Below are 16,529 nucleotides of genomic sequence, written 5' to 3' on the forward strand. Positions count from 1 at the left end.
TGTCTATCGTTAAGTGTGAGACGCTCGCTGTTGAAAAGAGAGCAGGTCTTGTGGAGTTGTTGACTGAAAGCGTCCAGTTTCGATTTTTTGTTCCACACCCCCAACTCTGCTTCAATGAGTACTCAAACTACCTAAGCTGGGATTCATTTGTAACGGCTCCAGTTAGATTTAAGAGATAACACGATTGACTGCGGACCTCGACCAACTTACTCATTGTATTGAAGTCTCGTCCCATTAGGGAAGGAAGACATTTCCGATAAGGCAAGAACGACTGCTTATCCCCACGCTATACCCCCGGTGATACCTTTAACCCGTCGTAGTTGGCTGGGTATAATCATTCAAGACTTTACCATTATTAATTGCTGGTTTGTTACGATATCTTCGCTAGTGCTTGTCGAAGTAGGCGTTTGGCGACGTCAGAGTGCCAATGCAGCCGCATCTTTGGCTTGTCGTTGGGAAAAGGTTTTTATAGGACCAGGACAACGCGCCAAGATAAAGCAGCCGACAATTTTTCCCATTCTTTAGGCCGGTAGATAGTAAACAGTCAGCAACCATCGCGTAGTAAGCTGCTCATGCATGTCTCGGCTAGGGCGTTGAGGGTTATGAAGTATTGTGAGGTGAGCCTGCGGCAAACATCAACGGTAGTTTCCGGATGATGTGCATGACTGGATCCTGTTACCTTGCATAGTAAATCGCTTCATCATCGCTTCCGTGCTTCCCAAGAAGAGTACTCAGGTTGAAGTATGGTTGATTAACCCAGAAACAAAACCAGGGGGGTGTTTTCTTGAACAGAGGGTCCACATTTTACTGGACCACAACTGTGTCCCAAGATGAAGAGAGAATGGCCCGGCCAAGTATCTCCTGCATGTTCTTCATTGGGACCTGGGTGCTGGGCGAGTCTCACTCCAATGCATGCGCGGGCGCTAGCGGCATGCATAACCTCCCGCATGAATTCATCGCAATGATTTACTGCAACACGTGCCTAACAAACTCGGGTTACATCTAATCGCCCCGATGTCAGCGTCGCTCCTTGTGGACACCCATGGAGGCACTCTTCGTTGCTCACCTCTAGAATTGACAGCGGCATCCTGCGAAGACCGAAAATTTAAGATGAAAGCGGGGTCATCATACGTGAGCAAGTCGTTATTGTTATGAAAAACGGGCAAAAGTCCCGAGGTGACAAGTATGCCACTGACTTGCGTAGAACACCGAGGGCTGTCGGATCTTTAGAGGCTGAAAATAGAGGCGGAGGAGAGACCGGGGAGCTCCGTTACCAGCAATGTGGAGCCCCGGAAGTGCGCCGTGCGGAGCGCAGATAGTGAGTCAAGACCAAGATGACCAGCCTAGCCTAACTAGGCTATTACAAGTGAACTGGACCGCTAAACGACCACAATGGACGCTAATGTGAGTCTGGCCCCTAGCTTGCTTATTGTTGCCCCTGTATGTGGTAAGCCGTAGGAAGTGAGTGGGCAAGAGCTTCGTGTGAACTAGGATTGTCTCTGCTTGACTAGGCCGAGGTGAATCTGCTGTTTGTTTGGAAATGGTTCGAATAGTTTGCCGTTGTTGGTTGGCCGTTGAAGGTAGCGTAGGATTTGGAGGTCCCCCAACGATGAGTCGGAGGTCGATGCGTGGAGCAGCCGACCGGGGTACCTTGAGGGCCTAGGGCGGGAACTCTTGTGAGCTACATGTGGCACAGGCGTTGGCCAATATGCGAGGTGGTGCAAAGAAGGAAAGTAAGCAAAAGAGCCATTGGTTGAAGGTACATTTGTCCCGAACTTTGAACCCCGTGGGTATTTAGATCTGCTAGTGGTGACTTTTGTCTCAAGGACACTGGCTAGTCAGCCAAGGAATCAGCAATAGTACCTTGATGGATCCTCTCGGAACGCGTGTTGCACCAATTCCGAAAGCAGGTCACAGGGGGAAAAGATGCAATAAGACCAGCTGATGGTGCCCATTGAGCAATTAGCAGGTTTCCCTTGCTTTCCTGTTCCTTCTCGTCTTGTTGCTCATGCTGTCTGCTACTTTTGCTGTGTCGTGAGTTCTCTAAGCTTTTTGTACTCGACCAAAGTGCACCGTACCACTCTCTGCCTCTCGACATGGACCAAGAACAGTCACCGTTGCTGCGAATTCCAGCCGAAATCCGCATGCTAATATATGAGCACCTCCTAGACGATGGGGGAGAAAAAAGACTTGCGATTCGAAACAAGGCGATGCACCAGTTGTCATCAGGCGTCTTGAGCACGTACCGAAGGTCATCATACCGAATTATCGAAAGATCTTTCCATCGTCAGTGCTTTGAAACGACGTATCATCTCGCGGCGAATACAAAGATGCACACAGCTATTATGGCTGTCAACCGCAAAATCTATCGCGAGACGAGTCATTTGTTATATGGTCTCCACGGTTTTGACTTTAGTAGCGACATTGAGGCAATCGTGCCATTTCTGAGAGACCTGACCCCGAATTCACGAGCGATAATCCAAGAGATGACGATTCGCAAAGACAGACCGATGTATTTTTGCGAGAGCGATCGGCTGGATTGGTTGAACATGTGCAAATATCTGCAAGGGCTGGACAAGGTGATCCCAAAGTTGAGGGTCATCGTTGAAGGAGGCAAGCCAACAAACGAGTGGGAGGGACCGCAGAAGCTTGGGGTTTCAGACCTTCGTCTGCTGAGTCTCATCAAGCATGATAGTATGGACTGGATTGCCGAGCTGCAGAAAGTCCAAGGCCTCGAGGAGCTGGAGATTGTGCCTCACATTCGCTACCTTCCTCAACCGAACACAACAGCGACGCTGCTTTTTGCAGCCTTCTCTGCGTCCATTGACACATCGCTTGTTGAATTCCTGCGGACAGACTGCCAGCTTCCTGCGACGATCGCTCTTTCGGCCTAAGTGATCAGATGAGGGAGCAATCCGGGGTCTAGCCGGCCATGCTTTGGCCACCTCGGGGGCTCGGTGGAAACGAGCCCTTTGACTGCGGGGATGAGCGACTAGGGGCATAACGACCGGAGTAAAGGCGGAGCAAAGATGGATCTGGTTGGTGTTTTTGGCGTCTGGTCTGGTTTCATTCGGGGTAGAACGGCGACATGATTAACGACGAGATGGAGGATTTCTATGTCGAAGGCGTTTTGGTATCTACCTTGGTATGGTGTGACTCTTTGCGAGATAGTTTTCTGAATGCCCGACAAGGAATACGAATGGACAATGCGATCTCATCCATGGGATTTGATAACTTAATCCTTCTTCTCCATCGAGAAACCCTTGAATGGTAGAGGTGCTGAGTGTGAGACCATAAAACTGCACTAAAGCAGTCCAGAGGGGGGAATATGGATAAGTGGCCGGGGATCTTAATTGTGGGACCTTTGGCAGGTCGCAGCTTCCCCATTCCGGCTTGATGCCCCGCCTTGGCAAGCTTCAGCATCACGTGCCATCGGATTACGGAATGCGGCTCCCGTTGTTGTTGGGGGCCTTCGCTTAGGTAAGACATTCGCAATTACATAATCTCGCAAATCAGGCAGCCCCGATATTCCGAGGTGCTGCCACAGGCCGCCACTGGCACCGACCTGGCAGTCACAGGCTTGAGATCCACTCCCCTCCCGCGCCAGTCAGTGTCTGGCTTTCCAGCAGCATCCAGCCACGGGGCCCACGGCCTAATCCACCAAGCTCGCATCGTACCGCAGCACCTCAGCACAGTAGCATTACAGCACAGCACAGCCCAGCCAACCTCACGATCCAGTACTCGTCAGCCTTCCACTACTCCACGCCCCTTCGTACGTAGCCGCGCCGAACGTCGCAACACCCGCTTGCGTCCTCGATTATTCGCGCAATTGATTCATATACCCATTGTCCATCTCCGAGCTGTTTTTGCTTCCGACCCCCATGATCCAATCCTAAACCCCGTACGTCGCCTCGATCGATAGCTACCCCGCCGGTTCGACCTCGACATGTCTGCTACTCCTGTCCCGCCTGAGGACCAGGCGCGTCTCCTTGAGGATGCCCTGGTTGCGGTGCGTCAGCAGACGGCCCTCATGCGAAAGTGTCTGGACACACCGGGCAAGCTGATGGATGCTCTGAAGTGCTGGTACGTCATCACCATCCCCCGGATCCCCGGGAGCATAGACGGAGCTCTGCGGGCTTTCATGGCAAGCTTCAATCGCCTATACTAACCATCTACTTCCCGACGCACAGCTCTACATTGGTTTCCGAGTTGCGCACCAGTAGCCTTGGCCCGAAGCAGTACTACGAGCTATATATGGCCGTCTTCGATGCTCTGCGTTACCTCTCTGTCCACCTTCGCGAAAACCATCCCGTTAACCACCTAGCCGATCTCTACGAACTCGTCCAATATGCCGGCAACATAATTCCGCGCCTGTATCTTATGATCACTGTCGGCACCGCATACATGTCCATTCCCGATGCGCCAGTTAAGGAGCTGATGAAGGACATGATGGACATGAGCAGAGGTGTACAACACCCCATCCGCGGCCTGTTCTTGAGATACTACCTGTCGGGCCAGGCCAGAGACTTCCTGCCTTCGGGAGACGGTGACGGACCTGAGGGCAATCTGTCTGACTCTATCAACTTTGTCCTTACCAACTTCGTCGAGATGAACAAGCTTTGGGTGCGTTTGCAGCACCAGGGCCACTCGCGAGAACGTGAACAACGAACAAGAGAGAGAAAGGAGCTCCAGCTGTTGGTGGGTAGCAACATTGTGCGCCTCAGCCAATTGGTCGATCTCGAAACGTACAAATCGGGCATCCTGGCGCCTCTCCTAGAGCAAGTCGTGCAGTGTCGCGACGTCTTGGCTCAGGAGTACCTGCTTGAGGTCATCACCCAAGTTTTCCCTGACGATTTCCACCTTCATACCCTTGACCAATTCCTTGGGGCAGTATCACGCCTCAACCCCCACGTCAATGTCAAAGCCATCGTTATTGGCTTGATGGACCGCCTCTCGGACTATGCTGAGCGTGAATCTAAAGACGACACGGAGGACGACAAGGCCAAGCTGGAAGAGGAGGCTTTGGCAAAACTGCTTGAAAAGACGAGTCTGAAGAACACAAATCAAGCATCTGCACCTGGACCGTCGGGTGAAGGCGACGAATCCAGAGAACCGGCTGAACTCGACACCAACGGAGCTAACCCCGAGACCAGCGAGAACGAGGCCCGTGCCGCCGAAGATCTCCCTCCACCAAACGAACCCGCTCCTTCTATTGCGGACACCGAAGCCACTGCCGTCAACGGGGAAGATGGACCATCGGAGAAGGCCATCACTGAAAACGTACAGCTCTACGAGATCTTCTTCAGCCAAGTCAAGAACCTGGTCGAGGCACAACATCTGCCCATCCAGGATACGATAGCCCTTCTCTGCTCGTTGACAAATCTGGCCCTCAACATCTACCCCGAGAGGCTCGACTTTGTGAACCAGATTCTCGAGTACGCTGCCATCAAGGTCCGCGAGAACGCAAACAATGCCGACCTGCACTCTCCCCCAGCCCAGCAGAGCCTTTTGGCGTTGCTGCAAGCTCCCCTCAACCGATACCACTCCATCTTCACTGCTCTTTCTCTCCCTACCTATGTTCCCCTTTTCCAATCTCAGTCATATCCGACCCGCCGAGCTGTCGCTGGTGAGGTGGCTAGAACCCTCCTCCGCGAACAGACAAGGATTTCCACCTCGAACCAGCTGGAGAATGTCCTAGAGGTTCTGAAAGTGCTCATTAAGGAGGGCTCCCAGCCGCCATCCAACTATCCTGGTGTCGCTCAGCGCCGGGCCGTCGAGACCGACGAGACAATGGAGGAACAGGGCTGGCTGGCCAGGATTGTCCACCTTATCAACGGCGAGGACAACGACACGCAGTTCCGCCTGTTGCAGATGACTCGCAAGGCCTACTCCGAGGGCAATGAGAGAATTCGTACGACAACGCCACCACTGATCACGGCGTGTATGAAGCTCGCGCGCCGCTTCAAGACGCGTGAGCACTATGATGACAACTGGGAGACTCAGAGCAATGCGCTCTTTAAGTTTATGCACTCTGCTCTGAGCACCCTGTACACCCGTGTCAACGGTGCTGGCGCGGCTGAGCTTGCCCTGCGCCTCTTCTGTGCTTCTGGCCAGACGGCCGACATGACGGGCTTCGAGGAGGTCGCTTACGAGTTCTTCGCTCAGGCCTTCACAGTCTACGAGGAGGCCATCACCGATTCCAAGGCACAGTTCCAAGCTGTCTGTGTCATTGCCACGGCGCTCCACCAGACAAGAAACTTTGGAAAGGAGAACTACGACACCCTCATTACCAAGTGCGCCCAACACGGTAGCAAGCTGCTCAGGAAGCCTGACCAGTGCCGCGCCGTCTACTTGGCCAGCCATCTCTGGTGGGCTACGCCCATGGCCGTCAATGGCGAGACCGATGAAACTGGCGTAAGTGTTGAGTCCTTGGGACCCCATCAAGCGACACCTGCTGACATTATATAGCTGTACCGTGACGGAAAGAGAGTCCTCGAGTGTCTCCAAAGAGCTCTGCGTGTCGCTGATTCTTGCATGGAGACTGCCACTTCCATCGAACTCTTTGTTGAGATTCTCGACCGATACGTCTACTACTTTGACCAACAAAACGAGTCGGTAAGTGATTTCTCCAAGCCACTTCTTGGCTATACCCATATACTAATAGTAACACAGGTCACTACCAAGTACCTCAACGGTCTCATCGAGCTCATCCACTCCAACTTGGCCGGCAACCAGCAGGACTCGGCTTCCGTCGAGAACAGCAAGCGCCACTTCTACCACATCTTGGAGAGCATCAAGAGCCGGCAGTACGAGGGCCTGGTCCTTTACCCTAAATGAGACTGCCCCTTTAATGACTAGTCATCACCGTCACCATTATTTTTCTTCCACGAGAAAAGTGTGCTCGGTCATACTTACAACCCACGACCTTTGTAAGCCACACCGCACGATGAGAAGGGGGGGAGGTGGGTAGGAGAATGCTATCAGGGGGAAGGGCGAGGCTAGAAGTGAAGTCGCCGTAATCCGCAGCTGCAGCAAGTGGGAAAGCTGATGATGAATGTCGGGGGACTGATGGGGAGAGAGAGAGAGGGAAAAAAGTGTTCATACGATAAGCGCATGCAAATGAAAGGTTGAGATCGACGAAAGGGAGTGTGATGAGCGAAGTGAAGGAAAAAAAGAGGGAGAGAGAAAAAGAATAAGCTGTGCATGTGGCTTGTAGCCTTAGTTGTACATATGTGTACCCACGTGTTTTTTTTCTTTCCCGTGAAGCGATCGATGTTTATTTATTTATCCCCCCCCCCCCCCCCCCCCCCCCCCTTTACTTAGATACTTCAGCCCCCAAACGTGTGCTTCGCTCTCCTTTTCCATCTAAATATACAACTAGACACCTGCGTTATTTTTCACCAAAAAAAAAAGGCGGCACCCAGGCAGTGGACGAAAATATGGCGAGGTAGGCAGTATATTCAACTACCTAAGAGATGATAAAAAAAAAAAAAGGATCTCAGAAACAATGAATGTGTCTGCGCCCTCCCCAAACTCCATGCAATGCCAGAACACAAGGCCGGCCGCTACAGTAGCAGTTCCGAGTTACTGCATCAAAAAGACAAAAAAAGACAAACCCAGCTCTTTAGTTATATAAAAACAGACACAGGAAAAAAAAAAAAAAAAGAGCCGCTTGTTTCTTCTTCCTTCTCGTTGTGAAGGTCAAAGTCGGCTGCTAGGGTAGCAGTATGCCAGAGGCCTCCAGTCATGAGGCGTTTTTTTTCTTTCTTACAAAATGCACAATGAATGAAAAGGAGAAAATGGAATAGACGTCAGTTAATAGGTAAAATGTAAGACAAAACAAAACAGTGGAGAAGCGGAGTGAGAGAGACATATCAGGAGTCTTTGTCGCTGGTCTTCTTCTCCCACTCCTGAAGCATGGACGTCGCGTTCTGGATGATGCGCGCCGTCTTCTCGACGAGCTTGTTGGCCAGGGCCCAGTCACCTGCCTCAACGGCATCGCGGATGGCCGGGAAGGTGACGGGGCGGTTGCCGGACCAAGCTTGGGGGCCGTAGATGACGTGTTTGAACTGGGAGCGGTTGGGGATCTGTATACGCAGTTAGCACGAGTTATGATTTGTAAAAAATAAGAAGGACTTACGCCGCCGCCTTGGTCAAGGTCCAGCAATGCCGTCTCGAAATCGGCCATGTGCGAGTTAAACTCGAGACGTAAATCACCCATATGGCTCGACTCCCAGCCGCTGCCGCCCATAACAGTCGTCTCCCACATCATCTCCCACATGGAGAAGGTCTTGATGCCAATTTTAATGCTCTCAATGATCTTCTTGAGCGGATCAACTGAGAACTTGGACTTATCCGCACCCTTGCTTTCGCAAAAGTTGGCGAGATCATTGACGTAGCGCTCAATGCGGTTGCTGTAACCCACCATATCAAACGGCAGGATAGGCTTGTCCGCGAGCTCGAGCATCAGCAGACCGACAATCTGACCCATAAGGGCATGGTACTTAAAGTCCGGGTCGCCGATACGCTGGACCCATTCATAGTTGTCGTAGCTCGAGTGCTTCGGGTAGCGGGCGCCTCTAAAGCCAATGTCAAGGGAGCTGGTGCCAGCAATAGTTTGGAAAGGGACATAGTCGCCGCTCATGTCCAGCTCCTCAAGTTCGCCTTGACGCTGATCCCAAAGGCCACGAATCGTGCTGTTAAGGCTATCGTCCACGACGCGTTCAATCACGCGGAGCACCGACTGCCTGAAGACGGGAGATCCGGCAGCGTAGAACTCGGAGCCTGCGACAGCGGAGTCGAGGTTGACATAGGCGAAGGCGTTCTTCCTCAAATTCTCATCGTTATGTTCGACGTACTCGGTAGAGCCGATCAGGTTATACTCCTTGGCGTCCCAGGACATGAACTCAATGGTCCGGAGGGGGCGCCAGCCCTTTGAGATGAGGGAACCAAATATGCGCGCCATTTCAATGAGAACTGCCGTACCAGAGTGAGGTTCGCTGGCGCCAAAAGCCCACGCGTCACGGTGGTTGCCGATAATAATTGACTTAGCATCCTGCTCGATACCCTCAATTTTGCCGTATACGTTCCAGATGGCTTTTTCTGAAACAACGTCGTTGTCATTCTTCAACCGTACAATGGGCGAAGATAGGTTACCAGTCCACCACTCGCCGACATCCGGAACACCTCCTGCCCACTCCTTCGGCGCCTGGTTGCCAAATCCTTTAATATGTTGAAGCAGGACCTGGGCGTCCCGCCAGGCTAGGGGTAGACTCGGAATCTTGTTCAGACCAGGGCTCTCGTCAGGCTTCATGCGGGGGAGGTTCTTCTTGCTCTCCCAGCCAGGGGTCAGTGGGTCACCAATGACCCAGTTGGACAAGGCAACAGACCCTCTCTGAACACCATCAGCGGGCATAAAGCGACCATTCGGCGCAACGTCTCCGAGTCTGAAACCGTCGTCGGCAGGATCGCTATAGACGATACATCCCGCGAAGCCGGCCTCCTCTGCCGCCTTGACCTTCAACCCTAGGTTCGCCTGCGGCCCGTAGTATCGAACGAGGGCGATCGCGCCCTTGGTGTCGATTCCGCTGTCGGCCAATTTCTTGAAATCTGACCTCGCGCCGTAGTTGGCGTAGATAAGCGGTCCCTTGACGTCTCCGGACTTTGACAGGCCATGGAATACAAAAGTCTGATGTCCAGCCGCCTCTCCTCCCACTTCCTCCTCTTCCAACTTCGCAGTCCACTTCGCCTTTCCGTCATCGCCCAGTATCTCAACCGCTCGGCCGCCGGCTTTAGGGTAGTTCATATATACGTAGTACTCGTCCATGTTGACGTAATCCAGACCGGCCCTGGTGAACATGGACTCAACATCCATGGCCAGGGCATAATCGCCCTCGGTTCCTGCCATGTGGGCGTACTTTGTGTAGTGGCTTACAGATGCGCGCAGCCTGCGTGCCTCAACATTGCCCTGGACGTACATGCGCACGTCTTCGGGGTTGAAGCGCAAGCCACCATTCATTCGCCTGGCCATGCTCGTGAATAGATCGCTCATAAAGAGTGCGTAGAGTATACCCATGACAAAAAGTATGGCAAACACTCGTGCAAATATCAGAATAGCCGCTCGTGCCTTATCCTTATCCCAGTCCGGTAATGCATTCCTCAGTCTCCTCGTCACTGATGTCGTCGTCGTCGTCTCATTCGTAGCGTTAGCATCGTTGGAGTTGTCGCTTGGGCGAGAGGGCAGTCGGATTGTTGGGCGTATCCTTGGCAGCCTCCATCGCCAAGACCATTTCAAGCGGGATAAGGAAAGGGAGAAGGGTATCCTCTTCCCCCATAGTGAGGACCGCGACCTGTCGTTTGGCTCTCCTATCTCCAGTTCTTGCATCTCCCTGCGCACATATGCCGTCTCATCACCATCGTCATCGCTCCAGGAACTGTCTTCATCGTCCGTCTCGACAGTCGGTTGTCGGTAGCCTCCCGGACGGCGGGAGGAGGTTGCGACGCCATTCCTTTGCAGCAGGGACTGCGACTCGGTCTCGTTCAGCGAGCGATCGTCTATGGGGGAGCGCGGGGGATTCCAGTCCGCAGGATTAGCCGGGCCGCTGGTGGCGAGGGCCTCATCGTAGGACGGAATGGGAGGTACGGATTCGTACCGGTGGTCGCGATCCGACGGCATTGTCGTGGTTTCGGTGACCTCGGGAATAACGGGGTTCTGAGATAACAAGCAAGCGTCTATAAATCTCGGCCAACGCTAGGCATCAAGATACGTAGGAGTAAACGAGTGGAATCGAGATTGGTCGGTCGAGGGTGGCGATGGAGGGAAAGGAGTGTCTTTGAAGAGGGTCGAAGCTGCAACGCAATGCAATTGAATACTATTGAAGAACAGGGGCGCCCATGGATGCCGGTGCTGTAAGTGCAGACATTAACCGGATCAGTGGGAGACAAGAAAACGCAGGTTGTATGTTGGCCACGATACCATCACCGCAGACGTCAACAGGGGGTTCGATGAAGTCAAAAAGGGCGCTGATCGAAACACGAAAGATCGTGATTTGGTAAGTTTGAAGGTGCTGCTCGTTCCAAGTCGTCCCGTCCCCGTGCGGCGGCCCCCAGCCAGTGACCACTCAGTGGGTGCAGTGCTGTGGCAGCAGTAGCAGCCGCAATTAGTGTGGCCCGAACTCCCGAGTCCCCCGTGCTGCTTCTGAGTGTTGGTGCTGCCTCTTGGGCAGTGTACGTGTATTCTGTCTGCTCGGCAGGTGGATTCCCCCCTGTCTAAGAACACCAATCAAATGGCGCCCAATCAGAGGCAGCCAATGTCCCCAGCGATTACGCAACTTGTCCACCTTAGCGAAAGGGAAGTTGAGGCGGCACACCTGAGTCCGAAAAGGGGAGTGAATTACGTAAGGAACTCATTATTATGTCAGCAGCACCGCCACCCTTGGCACCCTTGGCCCTCACATTCGGGTTCTTCCCCCTCTTCCCCATCCTTTTTTCGACGTGCTTTTCCAACAATCGGGAAGCACGGCATCCCTGACATCCCCTTTTTCTGGTGACGACTGACGAATCTCGATTCTCCACTGATCCCCCACTGGCTGCCACCTGTAACGAAAGGGCCTCCTTGCTCCAGCTCTCAAACGTGTTCTTCGGCGGTTTCCGCACAGTGTTTCAGACCTGGGCCGGCTCCGACCCGGGCTTGTGAAGCCGGGAAATCTGGTCTCGTCCGAATCTTTCCTGGCGGCCATAATCTTGAGGCAAAAATACATATGCTGATGATATTCACGATAGGCTTGTTTCTGTCATATACAAAATCCATTTCCCTCCAAGACCGTCCTGCGCCAAGTGCATCCGAGTCCAATTCCATGTCCCATCGCATTCCAAGATCCATTCGATACAAGCGCCATATTGTTCTCTCTAAACCAATCCCATACTCCAACGCCGATGCTAAGAGCAAGTACTAAAGTTTCAGATCCTTATGCCTTTTACAATGGCTACCTGGACCGCGTCGTTGGCCATCAGACAAGCCAGCTCTAATGTGATTGCGTGGTGGAAGTACGCTGCCATCGTCCCTGGAATGCAGCCAGCCTCGTTCTGAGCCGACTCCTCTAGGAGCTCTGGCAGTTTATATCCTTCGGAAAGGCGCCCGATAATTAATTGGTTGGCCTGGATGACCAGTGGTACGTCTGGATACCAATCTGTCGGTAGAATTAGTAAAAAATATGTCTTTGGGCTTGGCAGTCCTTTGTTAAACCCGACGAACCTCGATCAAAGATAAAGTGTCTCCTACAACGTCTAAGTATTTGTATACCGTACCTCTCTTTCTTACAACTGTGATACTCACGCTTGTATTTGCCCTGATGCAGACGCAGCTGATGCGCTCGAGCCGCTGCTGTTGCTTTGTGTCCTTCCGCGCATGTTTTCCGCGTCGTTTTGTCTCCTTTTTCTCGCGCTTCGGTGGTATGTATGTGTATACAAACGAACTTGTTTATCTTTGCGCTTGAAAGTACGAAAGAGATAGTTGTCTGGAATTTGAAAAGCATCTCCGAAAAAAACCGTTTTGCCCATCTGCTCCTATTATAAAGCGTAGCGTGACACGCAAAGTCGCCCATGAGCGTGTTTGAGCAGGTAATCGCCTAATCAGGCATGGATCCCTTTACGCCTCTCCCCTCCAAACTCGACTTATTTGCTCAGCGAAACCACCTCTTTTTCGCAACTCCCAACCCATTTTAGAAACACCTATTGAATCGAAATCGCTGTACGCAACTGAATTGATTTTGCACAACTTTGAGTATCACATCGGTTCGCGTTCGGCTCGGCGCCTTCCGTTCGGGTTTCGCACATAGAAACTAGGACTGTCGTTGGTTTGCCTTAAGGAAATAGCATCCAGCATCTCCGCGGAGTGCTCTCAGAGTTTCGCACGACGAGTGCTTTTTTTGCTAGAAACTCATAGAGCGTTAGCCAATTCGTCTCAATACGAACAATACGAACTCGTGGGGAAGTCGGCGGACCAGTCAAATCCCGGGAACAATTTGCTCTGAAACTTGACAGGTTGACCTGTATAGTCTGTAAAGACGTTTATAGTCGTTATACCTTTCATTCCATCGTACATAACGGAATTCTTTGTTCCGACGTGAGACAATTTTGCCAAGGCAAGCCTGTTCGTGTAGTTTCGTGTCGTCGCTTAGATAGGATGACGTTTAAGTGGTGAAATGAAGTTGTAGCGTCAAGTCCAATTTGCGCCTAGAAAATTGATTATAAGTACAATAAGATAGCTTTTGGTCTTTTATCGGCAACTTACAGGTTCTTGACGCGTTTCATCCTGTTTCTCGCTGGTCAAAGGGTTTTTCATTTGCGTTCTCCTTCCCACCGAGCTAGAAGAATTCCTACGGCGCTTTTCATATTTTCGAATTTTTAAAGTCGAGAACCCATTATCAATACAACGTACTTCAACGACACGGTCTGCGTTTCGTTTTGCTCAAGCTCTGCCAGGCATGTCGGCTGCTTGGTTGTCGGCTCGTAGTCCACAAAGGGCATACGCCTGGTTGAGAGGTCCAGGCTGCATTTCCCAAACACAGAGTCGGCTAGGGAGAGTGTAGCTGTGCTCTTCAAGAAAACTTCTGTCCAATTGCTGCCATAGAGCAGTTTGTCTACAACGTTCGCATTAGCAATTGTCTAGTAATCCAAACAAATCTAGGGGCCCTCAACTTTTTCCGACCGACGCAGAAGAGAAGAGAAATTCTTACTTGTTTGGATTGATTTGTGTTAGGAAACGCCCTCTGGCAATCATCAATTCCCGAGATTTCCGCTGGGCTTGTTACTGACAAGTGCTTGAACAACCGTCACTTGCAGTCCAGGCTACGCATCCGCTTTCAACAACAGAGCTGGGGAGCAACTGGCTAAGCATTTGACTCTGGGATAACACGAGGATCGTATCGTTTCCCCTGAAGCTATTGCTGGGGCGTGTCCGTTGCCGTGCCGCTGCCCGCTGCTGCTGCTGCGTACTTGTCAGACTGCAGGTTGTTACGTTCGCCGGACCGGTCACGTGTCTCTACCGTTTCTGCAACTCGAAGGAAGCACCGAAACGTAAGATTCGTACAGTATACCTTGTCTAATTTTGTTAGCGAACTCGGCAGTTGTTGCAAACGATTCAAGTGGTGGGATTGCGGCCTTGCTGATTTCGTCTACGCGGAGGTCTTTCCTGCACGAATCAATAATTCCTTCTTCCATTGAACTACGTACGAAGCTAGAAACAGGCCCGCGGCGGAATTCCATCGTATTTCAGGTTCGTTGAGGAGTGTTGTGGTGCTTGCTCTGGACATCTGCCAGGAAGCGTGGGTATACGGGAGCAAATTTAGAGGTTCAGGCCAAACTAAGGCGAGATAACTCTAAAATCACGGATATATAAAGCGACGGGAGACTCTTATCATGGATAAGTTGCGTTTGCCGGTTCGAATTCTCAGAGAAGATTGGGGAGCCCAAGGCCATTCTGATGGGGTGGAGAGAGAGACAGACGTCTCCTGGGTATAAATAGCTCAGGGCAACCGGCAATCGGTAGGTTTTGCCAGTTTAGAAGTCCAAGCGTCCAGCTAGCTGTCATCTGAAGAATCACAATGCTCAAAAATCCTTTCTCTGGAGAAATCAAAGATACTATAAGATAAACGTGCTTCGAGAGCAACGGTCAAAAGAGCAGCGAGACCAGGACAATGACAACGTCGGGAAGACACAGCGAGAGTTGGGTGCTCATCAGCGATAAACAGGGGGGATAGAATAGGTTGAAGAAGCTTTTTTGAAAGTAAGGCACCAGTACCCGGACGGTGTCTCCGCTGAGGTTCGCAGGCGCAATGTCCACCACCACTATTGCTATGAGAATTGGGCACCGCCCACAAGACGGGTATCGGCTATGATCGTCGGCATTTCCTTCTCAGCCGTACCGAAAGCGATTTGGAAACCCTAAGGTCAAACGTACTAGGCGATATACCTAACTCATAATGGCGCCATTCGTCAAAGCGATGAGGCGGCAGAGATGCTGGGTCTTCTGGAAATGGGGAGCACATTAAGAAAAACAAAAGCCCCAAAGTTAAGAGAGAGGAGTATGGGACGCCAAGTGTCAAATCCCGGTTGTCCAAAAGTTTGGGAAGAATACGGTATAGTTTGTGCTGCCCACGACGTTGTCAAATTTCTGAAAAGGAAAATGTTGCAACTCAGCCCCGTCTTCACAGTAGTCTGAGACGAAGGTAGCCGCTAGAACCGTCGGCGCAATGTGTCTCTGACACCGCTAGTCCATGGGATGAGCTTGGGCATCTGCACGCGTCTACTCCCACAACCCGCCGACCTGTCAAGTTCGGGATGGATCAAGTCTAAGCCATGGCATGAGCACCGGTTGAACTAATTGGCGATCGCTCCAGGGGCAAATGAACGTCCCAGCCCGGCTCGAGAATTACTCGCTGGTCGCTTGCTGGAACACCTTGGCCTTGACTCTTTACGAAGATACGCGCGGGGTTCGAAGATGATCATTCGGTTATGGTTCCGGATTATGTGCTTATTATGTCGTTATCCTTGGGGCTATCTGCACCCCCTGACGGGCCCCTGAGCCCCGAGATGAGGCCACCGGCGCGGAAATTATTATGACAGCACAAAGGCAGCAACAAAAGAAGCAGAACATTCTAGAGTGGTAGGATGTGATGAGGTAAAACTCTTTCTTCATTTTGAGAGATGTGCTCATGACCCCGTTGCGCTTGACTAAAAGGAAAACCGTGCCGATACCTTGAGTCCAAAAGAGGCTAAACCAGCGCCCCCAAAGAACGGCTGGCTCGAACTTATGTGCCGCACCATTTTCCGTCGCAGTGTCGCTTTCTAAGGTTTTCGGATCAAATGGGCAGGTACAAGGGGGTAAATGCTCGGGTGGGAACACCGATAATAGAAAACAAAACGCATATCTTTTGCCCCAATCGCTTCTCCTTACGTCAGGACTGGAGTCTCGCTATACGGCGCTGAAGCTTATCGTGGGCAATGGCTGGGAACCAAATGATGACAGCTCATCTCCCACCACAAGATGTAGTTCCCAACGCCGTCGCCTAAACCAAGACAGGGCTTCAGACCCTGACCACGAGACACCCGGCTAATATCACCATGGGCAGAAGATACGCGCACACACACACCTCTTCACACACCCGTCAAGAAGGGGATGCTCCGCGAACGGGGAGGGACCGCGCCATCATACCTTACCCTCCGGCGTGTTACCAACAAAGTGTAAATTGTCATGAAAGGGAGACGGCCGGGGGCGGGCGGGCCGAGCTAAGGTAGTTCGTTCAATTCAAGGGGCGGTTTACGGTTTAGCCGCTTTAGCGCAGGACGTTGCACAAACCTGGAACCCACTAAACTGACACGAACACCATAACCCAGCTGACGCGGGCCATCGATAGATGCCCAGCAAACTTTTTCATCTACCGACTGGTCCAACCCGCGTGACCATGGGAGACTTGCGGTCGGTGTCTTTGCACTATCTATTACAAGGGAACCCGGGTTAGAAGTACACG

The 16,529-nt window shown here is 51.9% G+C and overlaps 4 protein-coding genes across 4 annotated transcripts; 2 read left to right on the forward strand and 2 right to left on the reverse strand.

The window, feature by feature from the left end:
- Positions 1 to 2,210: 2,210 nt before the first annotated feature.
- Positions 2,211 to 2,894, forward strand: CTRU02_208315 (autophagy-related protein 3; the record flags this gene model as incomplete). The annotated part of the gene is made up of 1 exon (XM_070205068.1): positions 2,211 to 2,894. One exon carries the CDS (start codon positions 2,211 to 2,213, stop codon positions 2,892 to 2,894), a length of 684 nt encoding a protein of 227 aa, XP_070061143.1.
- Positions 2,895 to 3,946: 1,052 nt separating this feature from the next.
- On the forward strand, positions 3,947 to 6,837 carry CTRU02_208316 (vacuolar sorting protein 35; the record flags this gene model as incomplete). Its single annotated transcript, XM_036725746.2, has 4 exons — positions 3,947 to 4,083; positions 4,191 to 6,414; positions 6,469 to 6,615; positions 6,673 to 6,837. 4 exons carry the CDS (start codon positions 3,947 to 3,949, stop codon positions 6,835 to 6,837), a joined length of 2,673 nt encoding a protein of 890 aa, XP_036582460.2.
- A 1,037-nt stretch (positions 6,838 to 7,874) lies between these two features.
- Positions 7,875 to 10,675, reverse strand: CTRU02_208317 (glutamate carboxypeptidase; the record flags this gene model as incomplete). The annotated part of the gene is made up of 2 exons (XM_036725745.1): positions 7,875 to 8,087; positions 8,141 to 10,675. 2 exons carry the CDS (start codon positions 10,673 to 10,675, stop codon positions 7,875 to 7,877), a joined length of 2,748 nt encoding a protein of 915 aa, XP_036582459.1.
- Positions 10,676 to 11,958: 1,283 nt separating this feature from the next.
- On the reverse strand, positions 11,959 to 12,408 carry CTRU02_208318 (uncharacterized protein; the record flags this gene model as incomplete). Its single annotated transcript, XM_070205069.1, has 3 exons — positions 11,959 to 12,188; positions 12,254 to 12,276; positions 12,335 to 12,408. 3 exons carry the CDS (start codon positions 12,406 to 12,408, stop codon positions 11,959 to 11,961), a joined length of 327 nt encoding a protein of 108 aa, XP_070061144.1.
- Positions 12,409 to 16,529: the final 4,121 nt, after the last annotated feature.

This window comes from Colletotrichum truncatum (assembly GCF_014235925.2).
Source record: "Colletotrichum truncatum strain CMES1059 chromosome Unknown Contig_0005, whole genome shotgun sequence".
NCBI lineage: Eukaryota > Fungi > Ascomycota > Sordariomycetes > Glomerellales > Glomerellaceae > Colletotrichum > Colletotrichum truncatum.